The sequence below is a fragment of the Ambystoma mexicanum genome, chromosome 1q (assembly GCF_040938575.1).
Source record: "Ambystoma mexicanum isolate Mex_15411 chromosome 1q, UKY_AmexF1_1, whole genome shotgun sequence".
In the NCBI taxonomy this organism is placed as follows: Eukaryota; Metazoa; Chordata; class Amphibia; order Caudata; family Ambystomatidae; genus Ambystoma; species Ambystoma mexicanum.
In genome coordinates this window covers 1,037,734,571-1,037,753,490 of record NC_090922.1, presented here as the reverse complement: position 1 = coordinate 1,037,753,490, position 18,920 = coordinate 1,037,734,571, and the positions used below count along the sequence as shown (strand labels likewise).

At 45.0% G+C, this 18,920-nt stretch overlaps 1 protein-coding gene across 1 annotated transcript in view; it reads left to right on the top strand.

Annotated features, from left to right (window-relative positions):
- Positions 1-18,920, top strand: part of SPATA1 (spermatogenesis associated 1) — a 479,533-nt gene that overhangs the window by 392,294 nt on the left and 68,319 nt on the right. The window contains exon 9 of the mRNA XM_069641723.1: positions 1,108-1,233. Coding sequence (XP_069497824.1) covers positions 1,108-1,233 — 126 coding nt within the window. The remainder of the gene's footprint in view (positions 1-1,107; positions 1,234-18,920) is intronic.

Here is an 18,920-nt window from a genome sequence, read left to right as displayed (position 1 = left end):
AATGGATGTCAAAAAAGGGAGCATGACCCCAGAGGACGATAGACCAAAAGGAAGCGAACCGACTGTGAGGCAGATAGTGTCACATATAGTATATGATTATATTACTTATTCAAGTCATACACTTAATTCTTCCTACAGTTCATTCATATAGTAAACATTGTACAGCCTACAAATATATGCAAATACACTAACAATGCACACCAGCATTCAGACATACATCATGATACACATATACTGGTGTTTAAACTATTTTAACTAGGAGCTTCTAGAGGGATAGTGGCAGTCTTTAACTACGTTAATGCCCAGAGATGCTTTCTTGGACAATATTCATCAGGATTAAATACAATTGTGTTGGTCTATCATGGGGAGCGTGTCAAAAAATGTGAATGCTAAAACAACACATTTTTCACCTAATTTAAGCTGGAATTTGGCACTTTAAAAAAATAGATTGGGGGTTGGGTTAGGGAATAATGGCAATGTTGATGGGCTAAGGGGGGTATCCACCCCCTCTCCCAGCATTTAAAAATGAAAAGAAGTGCAAACAAATTAAAAACATTTTTGAAATTGATTTGGCCTCGTTTTTTGTTGTTATTTTAATGTAGATCCCAATCATGTCCCAGCTTGCAGCACTGATTCAGTAGAGCTGTGCATGTTCAGAAGTGTAAAACAAAGTGTGGTTTGCATATATTGTCAAGTGGGCTTTTCTTAGTGTGCATTCAGAGGACAGTTGTAGAGCCCATAAAGACTTTTTCCTTAGTAGCTTGAATGTAAGGGATAGTTCTTGTAGATGTCTGTGTCCATATGGTCTTGTGGATGTCTGGTCTTTTTGTGGCTGTGCGTCAGAGATATTTGCTCCAGGATGCCAGTTCCTTTGCCAGAAACCGAGTACTGCATGTCCCGGAATGTATCACAGCAGCTTTCCTGCAGCCCATACGCGGGGAAGTAACAGTTGGCCTCTGATGAGAATGTTCACATTGGTGCATCATCTATTTCTAAATAGAACACTTTATGAAGAATTTGCCACATGCAACAGATCTGATAAATATCAAGATTATAATGTCTATCTGATTGAATGTAAACAAGTCTGTTTTCCTTTTCAAACTGTAGGAGACCAACTTATCGAACAGCTGAAACAAATGAAGGAAGAAAGAAGGCACTTTGAGAAGACGAGAGAGGATTTGGTCAAAAAAGCCAAAGGCTTACTTGAACAAAATAAGCTCAGAAGAAATCACGGTACAATTTTTTCTGCAGTTTGTAGTTTGCCTAAAAGAGGCAAAGTGGTACAAATGTGGAAGTACTAGTGCAACCTAGAATAATGTTAAGAGGATCTGCAAGGGAAAAACACAGCAACCTTTTCCCTCCTCCTCGTAATTGTCCACTAATTTGTCGAGCCTAACCCTACGTTTCCATGAATGCTAGCTGAGTCACTGGTCTTGACCCTGTTACCATATAACTCTTGTCAATAAACAGATGCTTTTAAAAACAAATCATGCTTCCTCTACTTAAGGCAAAGAACAAAACATAAAAACACATTTATTTTACAAAAATTCAAAAGTGAATGTGTCACTATAGAGAAATACTGAAGAAGGTTTTAATTATAATGAGTGTTCTGATGAGGGACAAGTAACCCCCCAAAATACAATTTATCAAAATGGTGTAACATTTTTGTTACATATTGAAAACAATGTTTACACATGTTCTTGGGAAGGGCTTCATTTTTTAAAAAAATTGGTTGGTTGCCTGCAGATTATTGATTTTGAATCCCAGCTGTTAATACGGGTTATGCTCCATGCCTTGGACCATGAATTGTAGCTTCTCATGCAAAGAAAAAAGGTTGTTTGCTGTAGAGTGAAGTACCACATTATAATATTATGGGTTTAGCCTTATGTTGATGGCAGCCATCCCAACATATAGCCACAAACCCCCAGGAAAATCCTAGGATTAGAATAAAACCTGCAGGGACAAAATTACAATCAGAGAAGCAGGAGGAGTAAAAGCTGGCAGAGCCAGTTTCTCATGGCAGACATATTTATTCCGAAACTAACATTGCCACAGGAAAGCCCAACCTCATCCTCCACATTATAAAAGGCCACACAAGGCTTTATAAATAAATACTTGCATGTCCAAAGCCTGATACCTACCACTAGAGCTTTCACTGGACATGGACCTGCTGAAGAAGATGCTGATCGGGACTCAATCTGTGGGTGCTCTCCTGTCAAGGTTCTCTCAGGGCATTGCCCTGCAGATCTCCTCTGTAGCATACTACAATGTGTGCATGCCACCAGGATACCAGCATATCCTTTCAAGCCCCACATACTTTGCTGATAGAGGGGTGCATCAGTGCATGGTGCAGTGGGGAAGATGGGGGCGTGCCGCTCTTCATATTGAGCTCTAAATGTAGGTAATTGTTGCTCTCCATCTTCCAGATGGCAAAGAGCGTAAAATATGGACATCAAATTAGCTGCCATTTGAGTCTGGCTGCACACTCATGTGACTCAAATCATTGTGACTGAACCTTGCATAAGGGTTTGTCATTTTGAAACACTGCAGTATGATTCCCTGATCCGAATAGGAAAGGGGGGGGGGAGAAGTATTTATTTAGTTAATTATTTATATATCACAACTAACCCAAGGGTATCTGGGAGATTTCTTCATATCAGCAGTTACAGTACAATGTGAATTTACAATATATTATTAAGTACATCTAGATTGAGGGGAATGAGTCATTCTGATACAAGGGTGCAAAGAGTTACAGACTCTACATTGCAGGATCAAAGAATTGCATAAAGTGATAGGTAATACATCGCTGTACAGATGGTGATGTGGGCGAAGACCTTAAAGGACTTATCGCTCTTACATGAAGAGCCAGGTTTTTAGTTTCTTTCTAAAAGTCCAGTAGGGTGGTTCTGCTCTTAAAGACAAGGGCATGGTGTTCCAGAGTTTCGCAGCTTGGACTGGGAAGCTGTTAGCTCCTGACTTTTGTAGTTTGAATCTGGGTATGTTTAGGAGGTGAGCATGGGTAGATTGAGTAGGTCTAAGGCTGGTATGCTTAGTGAATTTGTTGGTTAGATATTTTGGCGCTAAATTGGATAGGCACTTGTGGGTCAGTGATAATGTTTTGAACAAAATCCTGTCCTGAACCAGGAGCCACTGGGCATTGCGCCTGGCAGCTGAGATATGGTTAGTCTTAGGGATGTTGTGAGCCACTCTTAGCGCATTGTTCTGTAGAACTTGGAATTTTTTTAGGTAACGGATATTAGTTCCGATGTACAGGACACTACAATAGTCGAGTCTAGACACTATGAGGGCACTGGCCATGGTAATGCAACTGTCTGATGAGGGGAAGGGACTACAGGCGTTTATACGTTTTGAGGTGTAAGCGGCTGCTGAGGCAGTCACATTTACTTGTCTGGTTAGAGTGAGGACTGGATCCAAGTAGATGCCTAGTGTTTGCACTTTTTTCGACAGTGATGGTTATATTGTCAATGTTAAATTATTTGAATTGGTCGTCTGGTTTCTTTAGATTGGTGTCATATGTAAAGACTATATCCAAATTTGTTGATTCCAACTTCATACTCCGCCCTCTGTTGCCCAATCTCTCAGTTACATGAACTATCATTTACCAAAAAGGGGGGAATTCTAGCCTTTCTTGATCAGTTGGTATTTAAGCAATACAATTACACTCACTGATTATTTTGGGTGTTACATATTGAATAGGTTATAGACTGGACCTCATTTTACCAGCTGTATTGAAAACAGCTATGTTGATAAATGTTCAGGTCTTTGTTTAGAGAAAAGTGTAATGGTGCTTAAACGTCTTTGCACCTACCACTCCCAAAACAAGTTATGGTGCTTCCCTAACTTTAACAAAACAAATAGGTCTTGCTCTTTTAATGTAGAGTAGTGGCCTGCAACTTGCAGCTCTTCAGTTGTTTTGGACTATAACTTCCATGTTTCATCAGCATTCATTATGCTGACTAGGGTTGAGGGGCTGTAGTCCAAACTATTTGTAGAGACAGATTTTACAGACCCCTGATGTGGAGGAAAAACCTCTTTGTCCAAGAAGTGCTTTATAAATAAAAGTACTCTTCCTTTACATTTACATTGGCTTTGCCAGTACTTGTTTACATTGTTTCAAATTCAATTCCTGCTCGCTGAGGTGAGGTGGACGTTTGTGAAGAGATCTGTTCCCAGAATTGCCAGGACTCCCTATTTTTTTAAAAACCTAAACTATTCAAATGTGTTGTTATCATAGAAGGCCTCAGGAACACACCAACTCTCAAGGATGACTTGGGTTTTAATCAAAATATTGAGCAGGGTTTCACTAATGGTCATCCCTCTCTCTGTCACCTTCCATGGGCTTTGACCTCTCGAGCCCAGATGTCCCTTAACCCAAGGTGGTCACTAGGAATCAGTAACCCCTACTGTCTAATATCTGGCTGGCTAGTGGTAAGTGCCTTAAGGCAATCACCTAATCACTTACTCCAGGATGTTTTATTGTTTTTATAACACGCCTATTACCATACCTGAGTTTGGTTTCGAAGCGTGGACCCGGGATTCAAATTCTATTGCTCTGCGTGATCTTGTTTCCAAGAGCAGCGCATTACCCCTGTGCTATCCTCCATTATTCTAGGTGAATCTTAACCTGGGATCCCACAAGAAAAATGATCTAAGTGTTGGGGCTGTCCAATCACCAATGTCTAACTCAGTCTTTACTTGTTGTTTGCTTCCTTTTCCCTTCCTCCTACTCTCCTCCCTTCACTTCCTCTATACTTTTTTAAAAGTTTGTTTTAACTTTTCCTCTCTCTGTCCCTTCGGTGTCCTTTCGACTACTGCTACTCTCTCTCTTTGTCTCTTCTACTCTTCTTTCCACATCTCTCTACTCACTTCTCTCACTATTCTCCAATACACTCTCATCTCACAACTTTTCACTACACTCCTGTGCCACTACTCTCCCCTCCCACTACTCTCTACTACACTCTCCTCGCACTACACTAGACTCCACCCCTTCTCTCACCCTCCTTTCACGCCCTCATTCACCTTGTTCACTCACCTTCCATTTCACCCCCTGCTCTCAAACTTATTCGCAGTCACTCTCTCCCCATTCCAAACATGCATTCTCACAGCCAAGTACCACTTTCGCTCACCAACCAAAACCTCACCTAGCACATGCTCTCTGTAATCTTCCTCCACACTCTGCTGCATGTCCTTTCTCTGCCTGGTCTCTCGGACAGCCTCCCTCTCCGTTCACCTTACCCAAACAACCCACATCGACCAATTCTCTGCGTCCCCTTTTTTCTCCTCCTTCCCCTCCCATTGTTCCAGGCGTCCATCTGGTTCCCTCGGCCAATCACTACCTTGTTCTGCACCCAGAGGCTGGGGTACGGAGATGGAAATGCAGGAAATCCTTTTTAATGCAAGTCCGCCAGTAACTGGCAATGGCAACAGTCTGTTTCCAAGTGTATGCTCTGTGTAGGAAAAACGTCTGCTTTACCAGCCTGCAGTAGGCAAACCTCCGCTGGCTTGCTGCTCACCGCTGGGTCTCTCGCTGGTGGGTTGCGCATTTCTCCTCCGCCACAATGACTCCTGTGCTCTGTAGTCCTGGAAGAGAAGAAAGAGAACACGGACCAGAAGGGGACATTGCAGGTATTGGGCAAGTGAAAGTTGCATCCAGGCACTTGTAGAAGGGACAGAGACTGGGGCCCTCTCAACTCTCTTAACTGATTCTGGCAAATACCCTGGTCTGCATAGTGCCCCCAGCTGAGAGGGGCTCTCATCCCTTCTTGACGGGTTCAGGAATCTGGCCCTGCCACTGTTGTATATTCTGTTCTTCCTTTTGCTCTTCTTTTGGTTTTGTACAGCCCAACAACATTCAAAATCAGGAGCTACCATTATAGTATATGCATCTATTATTTAACCATCTTCAAGCTAACAAACAATTCCATATTTGTGTTTTCCTGGTCGTCTGTCTTTACAACACAAACACCTAAACTCAGCATTCATTGACCAATTGACATATGTGCTGTAATTGTTGTTTTTTCTTAGCTGAACAAGTGTTTACCATTAAGGAAGGTACCAATTAGTACATGCTTTCACTGGGCTTTATTAATTGAATGTTTGAATATTTGAATTGATTTGTATTGCACACCTGACAGGCTGTAGTGCATCTGGGCGCAGCTGGTAGTATAAAAAGATCAGATGCACCAGGAAACTGTACTGCGATCTAGTAAGGCGGCCTAGCTGAATCAGCGCGATCTAGAAAGGTGGTCTAGCCGAATCAGTTAATTAAATAGATAGGGTTATAGGCATTTCTGGAAATGAACACATACTGTAATGCTCCAGAGCTCTCGGGGCAAAGAATTCCAGTGTCTGGGGCCATAAACCGCAAAACGCCTTCTCCCCCCTGGAAACACATCTGGAAGCTGGAATCACCAGACAGAGTTTATCTGAGAAGTGGAGCAGATGTGTCGGTTCTTACCATGTAAGTTTGTCTGCAAGGTATGTTGTTGCCAGATTGTGTGTGCACTTAAAAACAAAGTTGAGGATCTTAAAATCGATCCTCTCCTTAACAGGGAGCCAGTGGAGAGATTTGCGCTGCGGTGAGATGTCACGCTGCAGCATTCTGAGCCCTCTAAAGTCTAGGCATTTGTCTGCCAGAAATGCTGGCTGACGTGCTGTTGCCATAGTCGAGCCGGAACGATCAAAGGGAGAGCAAGGCGCAAAAGACGCAGAGAGTAAAACACTGATTGCACCTTTTCTCAAACCTGATGCTGGCTGCCAAGATTCAATTGCCAAATACAGCCTAAGTACTTAACCTTGGATGCAAAGACAAGACTGGAGCCTAGAAAGCAGAGTGGAAGTGGGCACTTGGATTGCTCTCCTAAGAGGAGTTTAGGTCCAAAGAAATAACTTCTGTTTTGGTTGGATGCAGCTGAAGTCGACTATGGGACATCTGTTGTCCCACTTCCTCTATTTATTGTACTACACTTTGGGGAGCGCCACAATTCAATTGTAAAGTATCTGAATGATGACCTAAACGTTTTAAGTATTGACAGCTATTGGCAAGGAATTAACTGAACCATTGCGTCGCAAGATCTGATACTCCCCTTACTGACGCGAGGCGAGAAGTAGAATGCCGTGATCCACTGCCGAGAGGTCCAACATCACCAATAACGTTAATTCTCCACCATCAGACACTTTTAGTGTGTCATCCCAGACCGCTAGTAATGCGTCTTGCTTCCATGCATTGGACGGAAAACAGAATAATGCGTGTCAAGAGTGTATATTTTTCGATGTGTTCCTGCAACTGATTGTATACCACCTTTTACTGATTCGTGCTATCACTGCCCAACTCAACAGTACTCCCCTGGCCATGCTTGGACAGTTTAATGGCTGTGTCGCCCTTAGGAATACACACTTTGGAAGTGCTGAGCACACTCCAATCCCTGCACCAGTTACATGCATGCAGTGAGGAAGTTTGCAGCCTCCATCGAGTTCTGAAGCATCTCCTTTCCATACATCTTGCAATGGGGAGTTATTACTAGGATCATTAATTTATTCACAATATTTTGAGTATGCAGCGCTTGCAGTGTGTCATGTGTGTTAGTCCTATCAGGGAGATTGGAAATCATGTGATTTTGTTTCTTCTGTATTCCTAAAATAATTGTTCGATACATTTCAGAGAATTTGGAAGTAATTCGTAAATTTGACAGGTGACTTTAGAGCAGCTATCTCCATCTGGTGGGTATATAGTAGCTGTATTTTAAATACGTTTGAGGTTAGATTAAAGCCTTTCTATCTATGTCATGGTCATAGATCGTATGGAGAGAGAGTGGTGGTGTCTGGGAGATTCTTCTAAATTCAGGAAAACCTAAAGGGCATGCCTAGTGTTTATCGTTTTGAAAAAATGGTCCCTTCCCCCAGAAATGCTTGATTAGTTACACCACTGGCTGCAAAAACATACTCCCCAGCAGCTCAGCTGGTCTTTTTGTTATTGACTGTTTGACGTCTGTGCCTTCCTGAGAGGTTTTGCTAAGTCATTTTGCAACATGTTGTGTTAGACAAAGATGTTCAACTAACACATTGGTTCACATCTTTTAATCCCAGCCGTTCCGAATCCGCCAGTTCGCCTTCCAATTTTTATAAAGTGAGCACCACAGTCAGGTCTCATTTCTATACCCATTGATGAATCAGGTAGCCCATTACCAAATACTCCAATAGGTAAACCAGACAGCAAAGGTAGAGGCAAGGTTTATTTCCATGCAAGTTTGCAGAAATGGGTTGGGATATTGGCATAGTATCGCTGTCCCAGAAATATGGCCACAAGCATAGAAACCTCTCGGTTTTCATAAGGTTGATATGATGAGCCTTATACAGAAAAGTCAGGATGATACATTTAGAAGGTTACGTTAAGAATGGACTTTCCAATGGTACATCCTCCACCTTGGAGGGTAAGGCATTATAGCACCATTCAAGCCCTGTTCTATTCCCCCCTCGGCCTACACACATGATGCAGACCACACCATTTAGTGGACTTTCCCATCCTACGTAACACAGACTGATCCGGCACCTAATGTGCACATGAATCTCAATCCTGTTTTCAGGAGGTGCAGCTCACCTTCAATGATGATGTCGAGCTGGGGAACTCGGCGTACCTGAGCTCTGGAGAGAGCCTGACATAATATATGCAGAGTTTCCGTGTGTGAGTCACCTCCCCAAACATGGCTGCAGTTGCCACGTCATCTGCTACTACGACTGTGGCTTTGCTCAGTCCATAGACCATGCAGGAATAAAGTGCAGTCGCCGTCCACATCATGTAGCCCTGTTGTTTGGATTAGACACTGCTGTTTTCCTCCTCTAAATCATGTTTTATCTCCACACCGCATGGATGACAAATAGTTGAGTTGAAAGAGTTAGGTGGATGGAGAGTGGTGTAAAATATAGAGTCACCCTTTCCATTTTTTCAGAAATAGCATTGGAAAAGTTTCCTCAGTATGATACACTGACAAGAAATATCACAATCAGCGTCAACAAAAGTGATGCCTGGCACAACACTCTTCTCCCTTCCCCACCTCATCCCCATAGGCCCAAAGAACATCATAAGGAAAGTTTGTCTAAGCATCATGGTTCAATTGATTGGCATGGATTGGGACCTTTGGCCACAATGTAAGCAGCACAAAAGCAGCTTTGAAATAAAAGAATCTTTTAAAAGCCCCCTTTAACAAAATTCTCCCCAATGTACACAGTTGCACTAGCTTCCACAAAATGCCAGACACTGTAACAGAGTTTTCACGATACCATGCTTCTTCTACATCACGGAGCAGCTGATTAACACCATTGCCTATGTTCATACTGCTGTGGGAGCTCTCCCTGCCAGCCCTAAATAGGTACATACTTCAATCAGAGTCTTTTATTCCCCAGATCAGGATTCTTTTGTGGCGGTGTTTGTCCCTTTGTCTTGCATATCTGCGTTCAATATTTTTGACTAAACCTGCCAGGACCAAGCATAAATTGACACCAAACACGTTGGTTCTCTGCAACCTTGAAACAGAATAAAGCCACATTGTATAATTATCTTAAACCTTTGGGTCTTTGAAATATCCAAATTGAAAGCTAAAAGGATTATTGAAGCTGACTCAGAAAGTTATTATTACTTCGGTAGGGCATACAATATCATAGAGGTTTCACACAATTGTGTAATCAGATCCCCACATCCCAAGAGATCCTTCTTCCCTAGAAAATACAGATATGGTAGGAGGCCCTTTGTTATAACTCAAGTACAAGCTGGACACCCAATCCAAGCTCATGGATTCTTTAAAAGCTACAAACACAACTATATCTCGTTCCTCCTTGCTGATTCAAATCCTACCCAGGTCTTATTACCCCTATGTTGGAAATCCTTATAAAACATAATTTCTGCAGGGATGTGGATCCTGTAAACCGGGTGTATCTCCTCCTCTCTCCAAGAAACCCTAGCTGAGACCCATTGCTTATTGGTGACATATCAGTATTCTGGCAGGTAGGCAGACCATCACCAGGGTTCTATTTGTTGAGCCTATGCAACCACTGACATGACCAAGGTAATCGTATCCCTCCTCAGAGGCCCTTGCCTGCAGCTCTGGACCTCCAATTTAGGCAGCGTACATCTATCCCATGATAGAGCCTGCTAAAAAACGGAATACTGTTGGGGAGATACACACTGAGGCGGCGGGCTGACCGTGTCAGTAATGGCCTGCACCCAAGTTAAGGGCCAGAGGAAAGCGAGTGTCCCTTAATGTGTGCGGCTGTGCCATTACTGACAGGGTCTGCCCACCGTCGAGGAGTATATCGCCATTAGCACCCATTTAGTTTTATACGCGGGTGCTAATGGTTTCATTATTTTTTTAAATGAAGCTTACCTCACTGCACGTTCTGGTGCTGCGCCGTGGTTTCCCAAGTCCGTTTCAATGTTGATGACCATGATATGATATGATGATATGATTGTTTATTTATATAGCGCCTATACACAATGTGTTTCAAAGCACTTCACAGCAAGGGAGGGAATAAGGGAAAAATACAGAGACATTCTTATATGGCCATGGACAACAAGAATGAGAACTTAACTATCGTTACTCAGCTTGGCAACATTTCAGATAGTTCAAGTGCTAAAAAAACAGGTAAGGAAGGAAAAGGGTGGGAGGGGGGAAAAGAAACAGACAGGCAACTACCCTACTATGCCTGACGACATTTCTGGTAGAGCCGGAGAATACAAAAGGGGGGGGAGGTGGAGAAGAACAAAACAAGTAACTATCATACTAGGCCTGATGACATTTAAGATAGTGCTTGAGGGCGTTGGGGGTAGAACACATAAGGGAAGGGAGAGGAGACAGACAGTTGTTGCTATCATACTAGGTCCAGGGAGAATTCTGATAGAGTAAGTGCAGAGAATAATGAAGGGAGGTGGGGCAGAGAGTAAACAGTGAAGGGGGAGAACAGAGGGGAGAGAGAGAATACAGTTGCACAGGTCAGTAAAACACACTGTTACAGAGAGTAAATTGTAAGTAAGTTTTTGAGATGGCACAAATGAAACAGAACATGAAACGGGGCCAACCATGCATACTAGTTGAGAAGGCGAAGCACAAAAGTCAAGTGTCCAGAAGTCAATGAAGCAAGGTCGCCAGGCGTACGAGTTGGAAGGTGAGGCACAGAGACAAAGTGTCAAGAGACAAATCCAAGCATTTGCAACAAGTTCAGTGAAGACGAAACCGATGGTGAATCGAGACAACACCTGCAACAGTGATGAGGAGTAAAAGTGGGTGGTAGAAGAGAGCAGGAAGCCGAGAGAGGGGAAGGGGGGAAGGCAATCATGTAGTGCCATGATATCAACCATGAAATGGATTTGGGAAAGCATGTTGCGGCGGCGGCCATACAGTGAGGAAAGTTAATTTTTTCTTTTTATAAAAAAATGACACATCCTTAGCACCCTGTAGCACACTGCACAGGTCCGAGCGTTGTTTTGTCAAGCGGGAACCAAATTAGTGGGGGGTTCCAAAATATTGTAAAGGCTTATAAATGTGGTGCCATTTGATGAATCGGAACAAACGTTTGCAAACATATTTTAGACCTGGGTATGTATGTGTTTGCAAAGTTTGGTTGGATTTTGTCAAGAGGGGGAACAATTTGAGGGGGGTCTCAACATTTTTAGATGCCTCATAACTTTGTTGCCATTTGACAAATGTGGACAAAGGTTTTCAGACAGATTGTAGACCCAACTCTGAATGTTTGTGCAAAGTCTGAATGGATTTTGTCAAATGGGGGCTAATCTATATGACTATTTTATGTACATACATTTTGACTCTTTTCAAAAAATAAAACATGCAACAGCAAACTCGTGTAAGGAGCATTTGCAAGGACCTGAAAGCATGGTTTTGCAAATGCGTCCATGTTTTATTTTTTGAAAAGTGTCATAATGTAGGTACAAAAAATGGTGATATATCTTTGGTGACTGAGGTATAGCCTGTGGCCATGGGCAGTGGCCATGACCAGGACAATATGGCTACTGGCCATGACCACAAGGGACCAGCAATGGGGTTAAAATGGGCATGGCCACCAGGGACCGGCTATGTGGTAAAGTTTTTCGAAATTGGGATAGGTTTGAATGGGGAAAAAAAATCTGTTTGTGGGTACAGGTTGAAGTGCTGGATGGGATTGCAGAAAATATGCACGAGGAGGGTTAGCAAGAACTCGAAAGCATGGTTTTGCAGATATGTCCTGTGTTTTAGTTTTTGGAAAGTATGAAAATGTAAGTACACAACACAGTGATATAACATCGGTGTCTGGGCAATGGGCCTGGCCGTCAGCAAGGAGAAATGTGTACTGTAATTTGCTTAATGGGGCACGCGGCATGGCCGAAGCGGTAGGTTTGAATTTGAAAAAATAGTCTGCTTGCGGTTACAGACTGAAGTGTTGGACTAGATTACAACACACTTGAGCAACGAGCATTAGCAAGGACTTGAAAGCATGTTTTTGGAAATATGTCTTTTGTTTTATTTTTCCAAAGTGTAAGAATGTAAGTACAAAAACTAGAGATATACATTTGGTGTCTGGGTAGTGGGCATGGCGCTAGGCAAACGCAAATGTACTCTGAATTGCCGAAGCCCATGCCCCATGGATTTGGGGACTGGCCATTGATTACATTATTAGGGTGTAGTGGATACTGAGTTAGGATGCAGGGTTGGTGCAGTGAATAATAGGGGTGGTTTGGTTCGGCTGGGGTCATGGTTGAGCCTTATGCTGTAGGCAACTGAATGATGATTTACATCCCAAGCATGCGCTACTGTTAACGACAGACATAAGTATGTGTTGAAAAAAATATGTTTCTTTAAGTAGGAGGTTTATAGTTCTTTCATATATATGAAAAGAGGAATTATTAATAACTTATATACTGTGATGTAACACCACAGAACATTTTCACTTATAAACACCTATTAAATTGAAAGAATAAAACTTTGTTAAAGGGATGTTACAGTTAATATGCATCCCACCCTCGGGACTCCTCTGCTCCAGTAGTTAGGCAGTGGCGTCCCACCTTGGCATCCCTTAGCATTTCCCTCCTGGGTTCTCCTGAGCACTCGCCCAATTTGTTTGTATAAGTAAGGGAAATGCAGATGCAAATGATGAGTAGAAGATTGTTAAGTGGCAGTTGGTGTGTGGAAGCTTAATATGGTCATAGGGTTATATGTACATTTTTTGGAAGTGATTGGTGGATGGATGTGTGAAAGCAGGCATGAGGGAGTGTTACAAATATAAAATTAAAAAGGGTATAAGGGTTGGGGGGGCGCTGTTGCGCGCACACGAGATGGCTGTCTGAGTGTTAGGCTCCTCTCCGGCAAAAATTCGGAGCCTTTTAACATCCTTTTTCGGTGCCATCTGGAATACCCAATTGACGTGGGGCTGTGTCTGAGGTTTCTGTGTACCTGTGGGGAAAAACTCTGACTCTATACAACATTTGCCCTGGAAATTGCTGTTGTAGACTCCAGCGTCTGAGACGGGAGGCAGGGGCCGTGGAGATGCTCCGCAATGAGACTACCTTAGCCCGCCGGCTGGGAAACGCCCCCAGGCCACGCTGGGGGCAGGGTCCCTTGCAGACATTGTGTGGGCTACACTGCGCCATGAGCAGCGTTGCACTCTGTACACAACGAACAGTGCCCATAACCGGATAACTGGACCCCTTCCCTGCACCCCAAGCAGCGGCGACCCTAACCCAGTCCACTTGGCTGATCTGTCAGCAGTAACGTGGGCAGCCCTGCTGTGTACATATAAAGCGAAAGCCGGGACTTGTGGATGTCCTGCGGCCCCCTGCAAACATCCTGCATGCCTCGAGAATACAAAGGGGGAACTTGATCGACCCGACCCACGGCCCGGGCTCCGACCCCGGACAGCACCGAAATCCGCAGGGAACAAAGCCTTCAACCGGGATCCGACAACAAGCATCCGTTGCAGATCACGAGAGACTGCTGGCAATGGGGGCGAACTGGCCCTGCGGCAGTACCCAGACGTTCAACCCAGTGTACTCGTGTAACCCGCGTAGTGTGGGCAGCTCGCCACCTACGCCATGACTGCACGAGAGACCCCGCACAGACACACGGTGAGTGGACCATCCCGCCATCCATGCTGAGGGGGCCTAGCAGAGTTTGAACCTAATCACCAGCAGTGCCCCTGGATGCCCACTCGTGGGGATAAAGCAGCAGAGCAAGAGGGGAGCATATATACTAGGCATACAGCCAGGGACCTGCACCATCCTAACCCTGATACTGTCTGGTGCTTGCGGCAGGGATGGCGCGAACCTCACTGGTGACTTCCAAGTCTGCAATAGCTCGGAACTGCGAGCCGGGGGGAAGAAAACAATGTGTCGGCACATAAAGCGTTCCATGCGGGGTGTTTCTCAGTGATCCCATTCCCATTTGAGTACTCAGCCATTGGTTTACGTTGACACACAGTGAATGACCCGGAAACAGTACAGACATGGTGAGCGGAGCCCCTTTGCAATGTGCAGTGTCAGCCTGGCAATAAGGAGACAATAGCCTTACTGTCTAATACCCCACTACGAAACGCCAACTGGCTATGAGCTGAGGTTGCACAGAAGAAAACCATCAATGATCCTATGTCTGTGGTGCTGGAGAGCAGGAAGTAGCCAATTGGAGACGCACACTAATTGGCCTGAGTCTGATCAAAGACAATATTAGGCCAAACAAACCACACCATAGATCACTACTGGGGCAATACGTGAAGCGAAACCTTTGGAGGCTGAGTTAATAAAACAATGCAAGACAAGCCTATGGTTGTGGTTACGTGAGAGGACACAGCCCATTCAAGCAATATTCCACCACGCTAGCAGGACACCCAGGGTTACTGCAGAGATATGTACATAAGGGCCCGCTAATCAATCCAGAAACACCACAGTCCTTTGCGCAAAATATCTTTAGCCGCCTGGGGACAGCATATGCCCGGCCTGGGGCCTGGCTGAGGTCATGCTTGGGCACTCGACCCATATTGTGTACTCCTCCTGAAGCCCTGCCTCGACCAGAAACAGGGCTGCTGCAGGACCGAAAAGTCTGGTGGGAATACCTTGTTACACTATTGCCTTAAGACTTGCTCGTAGTATGGAGGCTGGATGCATTGTGGTTTGCTAAATAGCCACTACTGGGATCCACGCTGATCCGCCCCGGTTGTTGTGGGACTTGTGTGCCAGCCACGAAGGGGCTGATAGACACCCATGCCTAAAAACCCCTCAGCGATGACAAAAGGAGCCAACTCCAAGAAAAAGAAGACAGGACCTATGGACTCCTTTACAAACAGCCAGCCCCCAGTCACCAAGCCTCCGCCGCCGACTGAACCCCCTAGAGTGTCATCCAAAAATGGCAGATATGAACAGCCCCTGTAACACTCACCTGATATCCACGGGGACGTCACTCAGCCGGTCCGGACTTCCGACCACTTCGAACCCTTCCCTGGACTTGCTCAACCAAACACTGGGCCTGAAACACAGTATTATCAGAGGTCATTTCCCTATTGGTCTTGCTTGTCTGGCCCCCCTTTTCTTCCCTGGGTCCCAACCTTCCCCCGGACCTCTCCTCACCTTGTTTTTTGATGTGGGGCACTCTCGTCCTGCCTTCGATGCAGTGGTGCGTTGGGTGATGCGGGCTGGAGGGTGCCTAGTTGCTTCACTGGCACGGGCCCGGCGGACGGGGCTTGCTGCGGCTTCAGCCCGATCGATAATTGGAATGAGTCTTACAAAAGTTCTGATGGCTGTAATCCCTTTAATACTGTGTCTTTCTTTCCTTAGGTGATGAAGGTCTTGAGGATGGTGATGCACTGCTGAAGTAAGTAGAAATGCGGAGCGTGATGCTTATTGGCTTCCTTAGCACTAACCAATGTTCGTCTTTTCCGTGTCCTTTTAGGTGCTGCAGTAACCCAACATGGAAGCGAGCTGAGGAGATGAGCTGCGGTGAGAAAGCGCGATGTGCGGAGCCTGTTAAATGTTTTGCGCTAACCTGATGTGTCTTTTCCTCTTTTTCAGATCGGCGGGATGCTCCGGAGCAGATGTTGACCGATCAACGGGAGTTCAGGTAAGGATTAAACTCTATTTGCAAATTCAAGAGAGCTAAGTATTGCAGAATGCTTACTAATGTCTTTTCTTCTATTCTTCTACCCTTTGGTAGGGCGCGGCGTGCCGAGATGGAGATGACTCTGCCATAGGAATCCGCAAGACTGGGAAGAGCTGGACAGAAGTAGGATGCTCTTCGAGGTGAGTATTGGCAACAAAGTTCTTATTCTTGCAGGTGCGCTGGTGATGAAGAAAGAAGTGGGCCTCTTCAGGAGATCCAAGCACGGTGAGTGTCACGATTCAGGTGCAGAGAAACGCAAAACATATTTCTCAGGCCGGGTGTGGTTTAAATAGTCTGTAGGTATCCCAGGTATCCCTGGGCTGAGCCACACCCGAAAGACTAGACCGCTCATCCAGTTCAAGGAACTGAATTACATGGGGGCATCTATTGCCCCATAATACATTGCAAGTCCAATACTAAGTGGATCTCAGGACTGTGTGTGAGCATGGTGCCAAAGGCGCCAAGTCTGAGTCCAAGTAGGTGTCTGGGGAGATGGAGAGGCCCTTAGGGGCCGCCGTGACCCAGCCTGATATGCTGGGGGGCTGTGGGTAGGAATCGTGACAACCCCTCACCACGGTACAATGTGGGTTTATGTTGGTCAACGTGAAATTAGATGACATAGTAGCCACTATTGGCTCACTGAGGGCTCGCGTGGAAAAGGAAAGTGCGCGAGTGATGGAGGCGGAGGCAAGAATCAGCGATAACGAGGACTCCATCAGTCAGAATACTTGTGAAATTGCCCTGTTGAAAGGCGAGATGGGCAAACTATGTGGAAAATGTGATGATTTAGAGTCTAGATCCAGCCGGAATAACATCCAAATTGTAGGAGTAGCAGAATTTTTCTGCAGGGGCCCCATGGAGACACATGTGGAGTCGCTGTTGAAGTCTCTGTTTGGTGACAATGCCTTCTCAGATCACTTTTTGGTTGAGAGGGCCCACCGCACGCTGGCTCCAGCGCCCAAACCCAGAGCCCCACCCCGCACTATACTTGCCAGATTACTGAACTACAGTACCGAGACACTGCTTTCTGCCTTGCAAGAGAAATGGGGTCTCTCCGACATGAAGGAGACATCATCCACATCTATCTGGATTTTGCGGCTGGAATACATGCCCAGAAAAGATCATATGATCAGGTTGAAAAACAACTCCGCCTGCGGCAGGTCCCGTATGCATTGATTTTTCCACCGAAACTGCGTATACATCACGCAAGTCGTGCACACTTCTTTGAACACCCTACAGCAGCCCTGGATTACATAGAGGCTACAATCCCATTGCCACCACAGAGACAGAGACTTCACCAAAATAGACCTCCAAACCCTGCAGGAGACGGAGGGGGCTCGGCGGACTAGTTGCGTCATTCCTGATAACCTTTTTGTGACTACATAATTAAATATTGTGGGTATCTGGGTGACACCGACAGATACTTGGTTTGTTAACCGGATGAGTGATGCCCGACTGTGGCAGTTGTGAGCCGCGACATTCACACCTCCGGAGAATTCCAGAAGTTTAATTCATTTTTAATGGGTATCATCATCAGGTTGGGGTTGATGGTGCGGGTGTGGAGAAAATTGAGGGAAGTTTTATCCAGGACATTAGGTCGATGTATGTTGGGGATGTTCTGAAGTTTGATGGGGTTGTTTTAAGTTTAAAACCAGAGAGTTGCATCGCTTCAGGAGCTGTCCGATCAGTTGTAATGTATTGTTATATTGGAAACAGTGCTCATACGAATTGCACACAGAACGCAAGTCTACAGAGGACAGTCTGTTAAACTGATCTCCTGGAATATGCGGGGGCTCAATAACCCAGTCAAGGCCAGGAAAATCACGGCCTATACAACACGACATAGTCCACAGATAGTGCTACTACAGGAGACACATGCACTCAAAAATGTAAATTCCAGTTTTCTCTCGAGATGGGGCCCCCTTAGATATAGTACAGAGTACTCAGCATAATTCAGAGGGGTCCTCACCCTAATACACCCATCATTGGGCTTTCGATATTCAAACAGCATCATAGATGTTCATGGCAGGTTTGTACTGGTGTGGGGGGAGATAGCTGGCAGCAATATAGTAATTGTAAACATGTATGGGCCAAATATAAATGACCCTCGTAAACTAGATGCAGGGGATGATGCATTGATACTATGGGGTGGAGATTTCAACACAATCTTAGATACATCACTTGACCGATCCTCCGTAACCCCCCCGGGGACCCACAAAAGCTGCCTCCACCCTGAGACAAATTATGGCACAATTTTTCTTAACAGACCCTGGCGAGCGTTCCATCCACTTGAGAAATGATACACATATTATTCATCTGTCCACGATTCGGAATCCTGTATAGATTATTGGTTTATTAGCTCTTCCCTGGCAGGATTGGTGAATGATTGTGATATCCATCCTCGTACACTCTCGGACCACTCCCCAATATCTCTCACCCTGTCCCTGCGAGATGATGCCACACAGGCTAGACGTTGGAGAATGCCCCAACCATACTTCGAGATCCCCATATATGCGAGACATTCCACACAGAAATAGAGGAATTCTTTGAATTGAATGAGGGCTCAGTAAACACCTATTCTACCATTTGGTAAACGTTCAAGGTGTGGATACGGGGCATCATTATGGGTAAAACCACTGGATAGTTGGCAGCTGTCAGGAAGGAATTGGGTACAGTGGAAACTAGAGTGGCAGGGCTTGAGACAGAGTACAGTACTACGCATAATAAAGAAACCCTCTCTAAAATACACAAAGCACTTGGTGAATTCAATACACT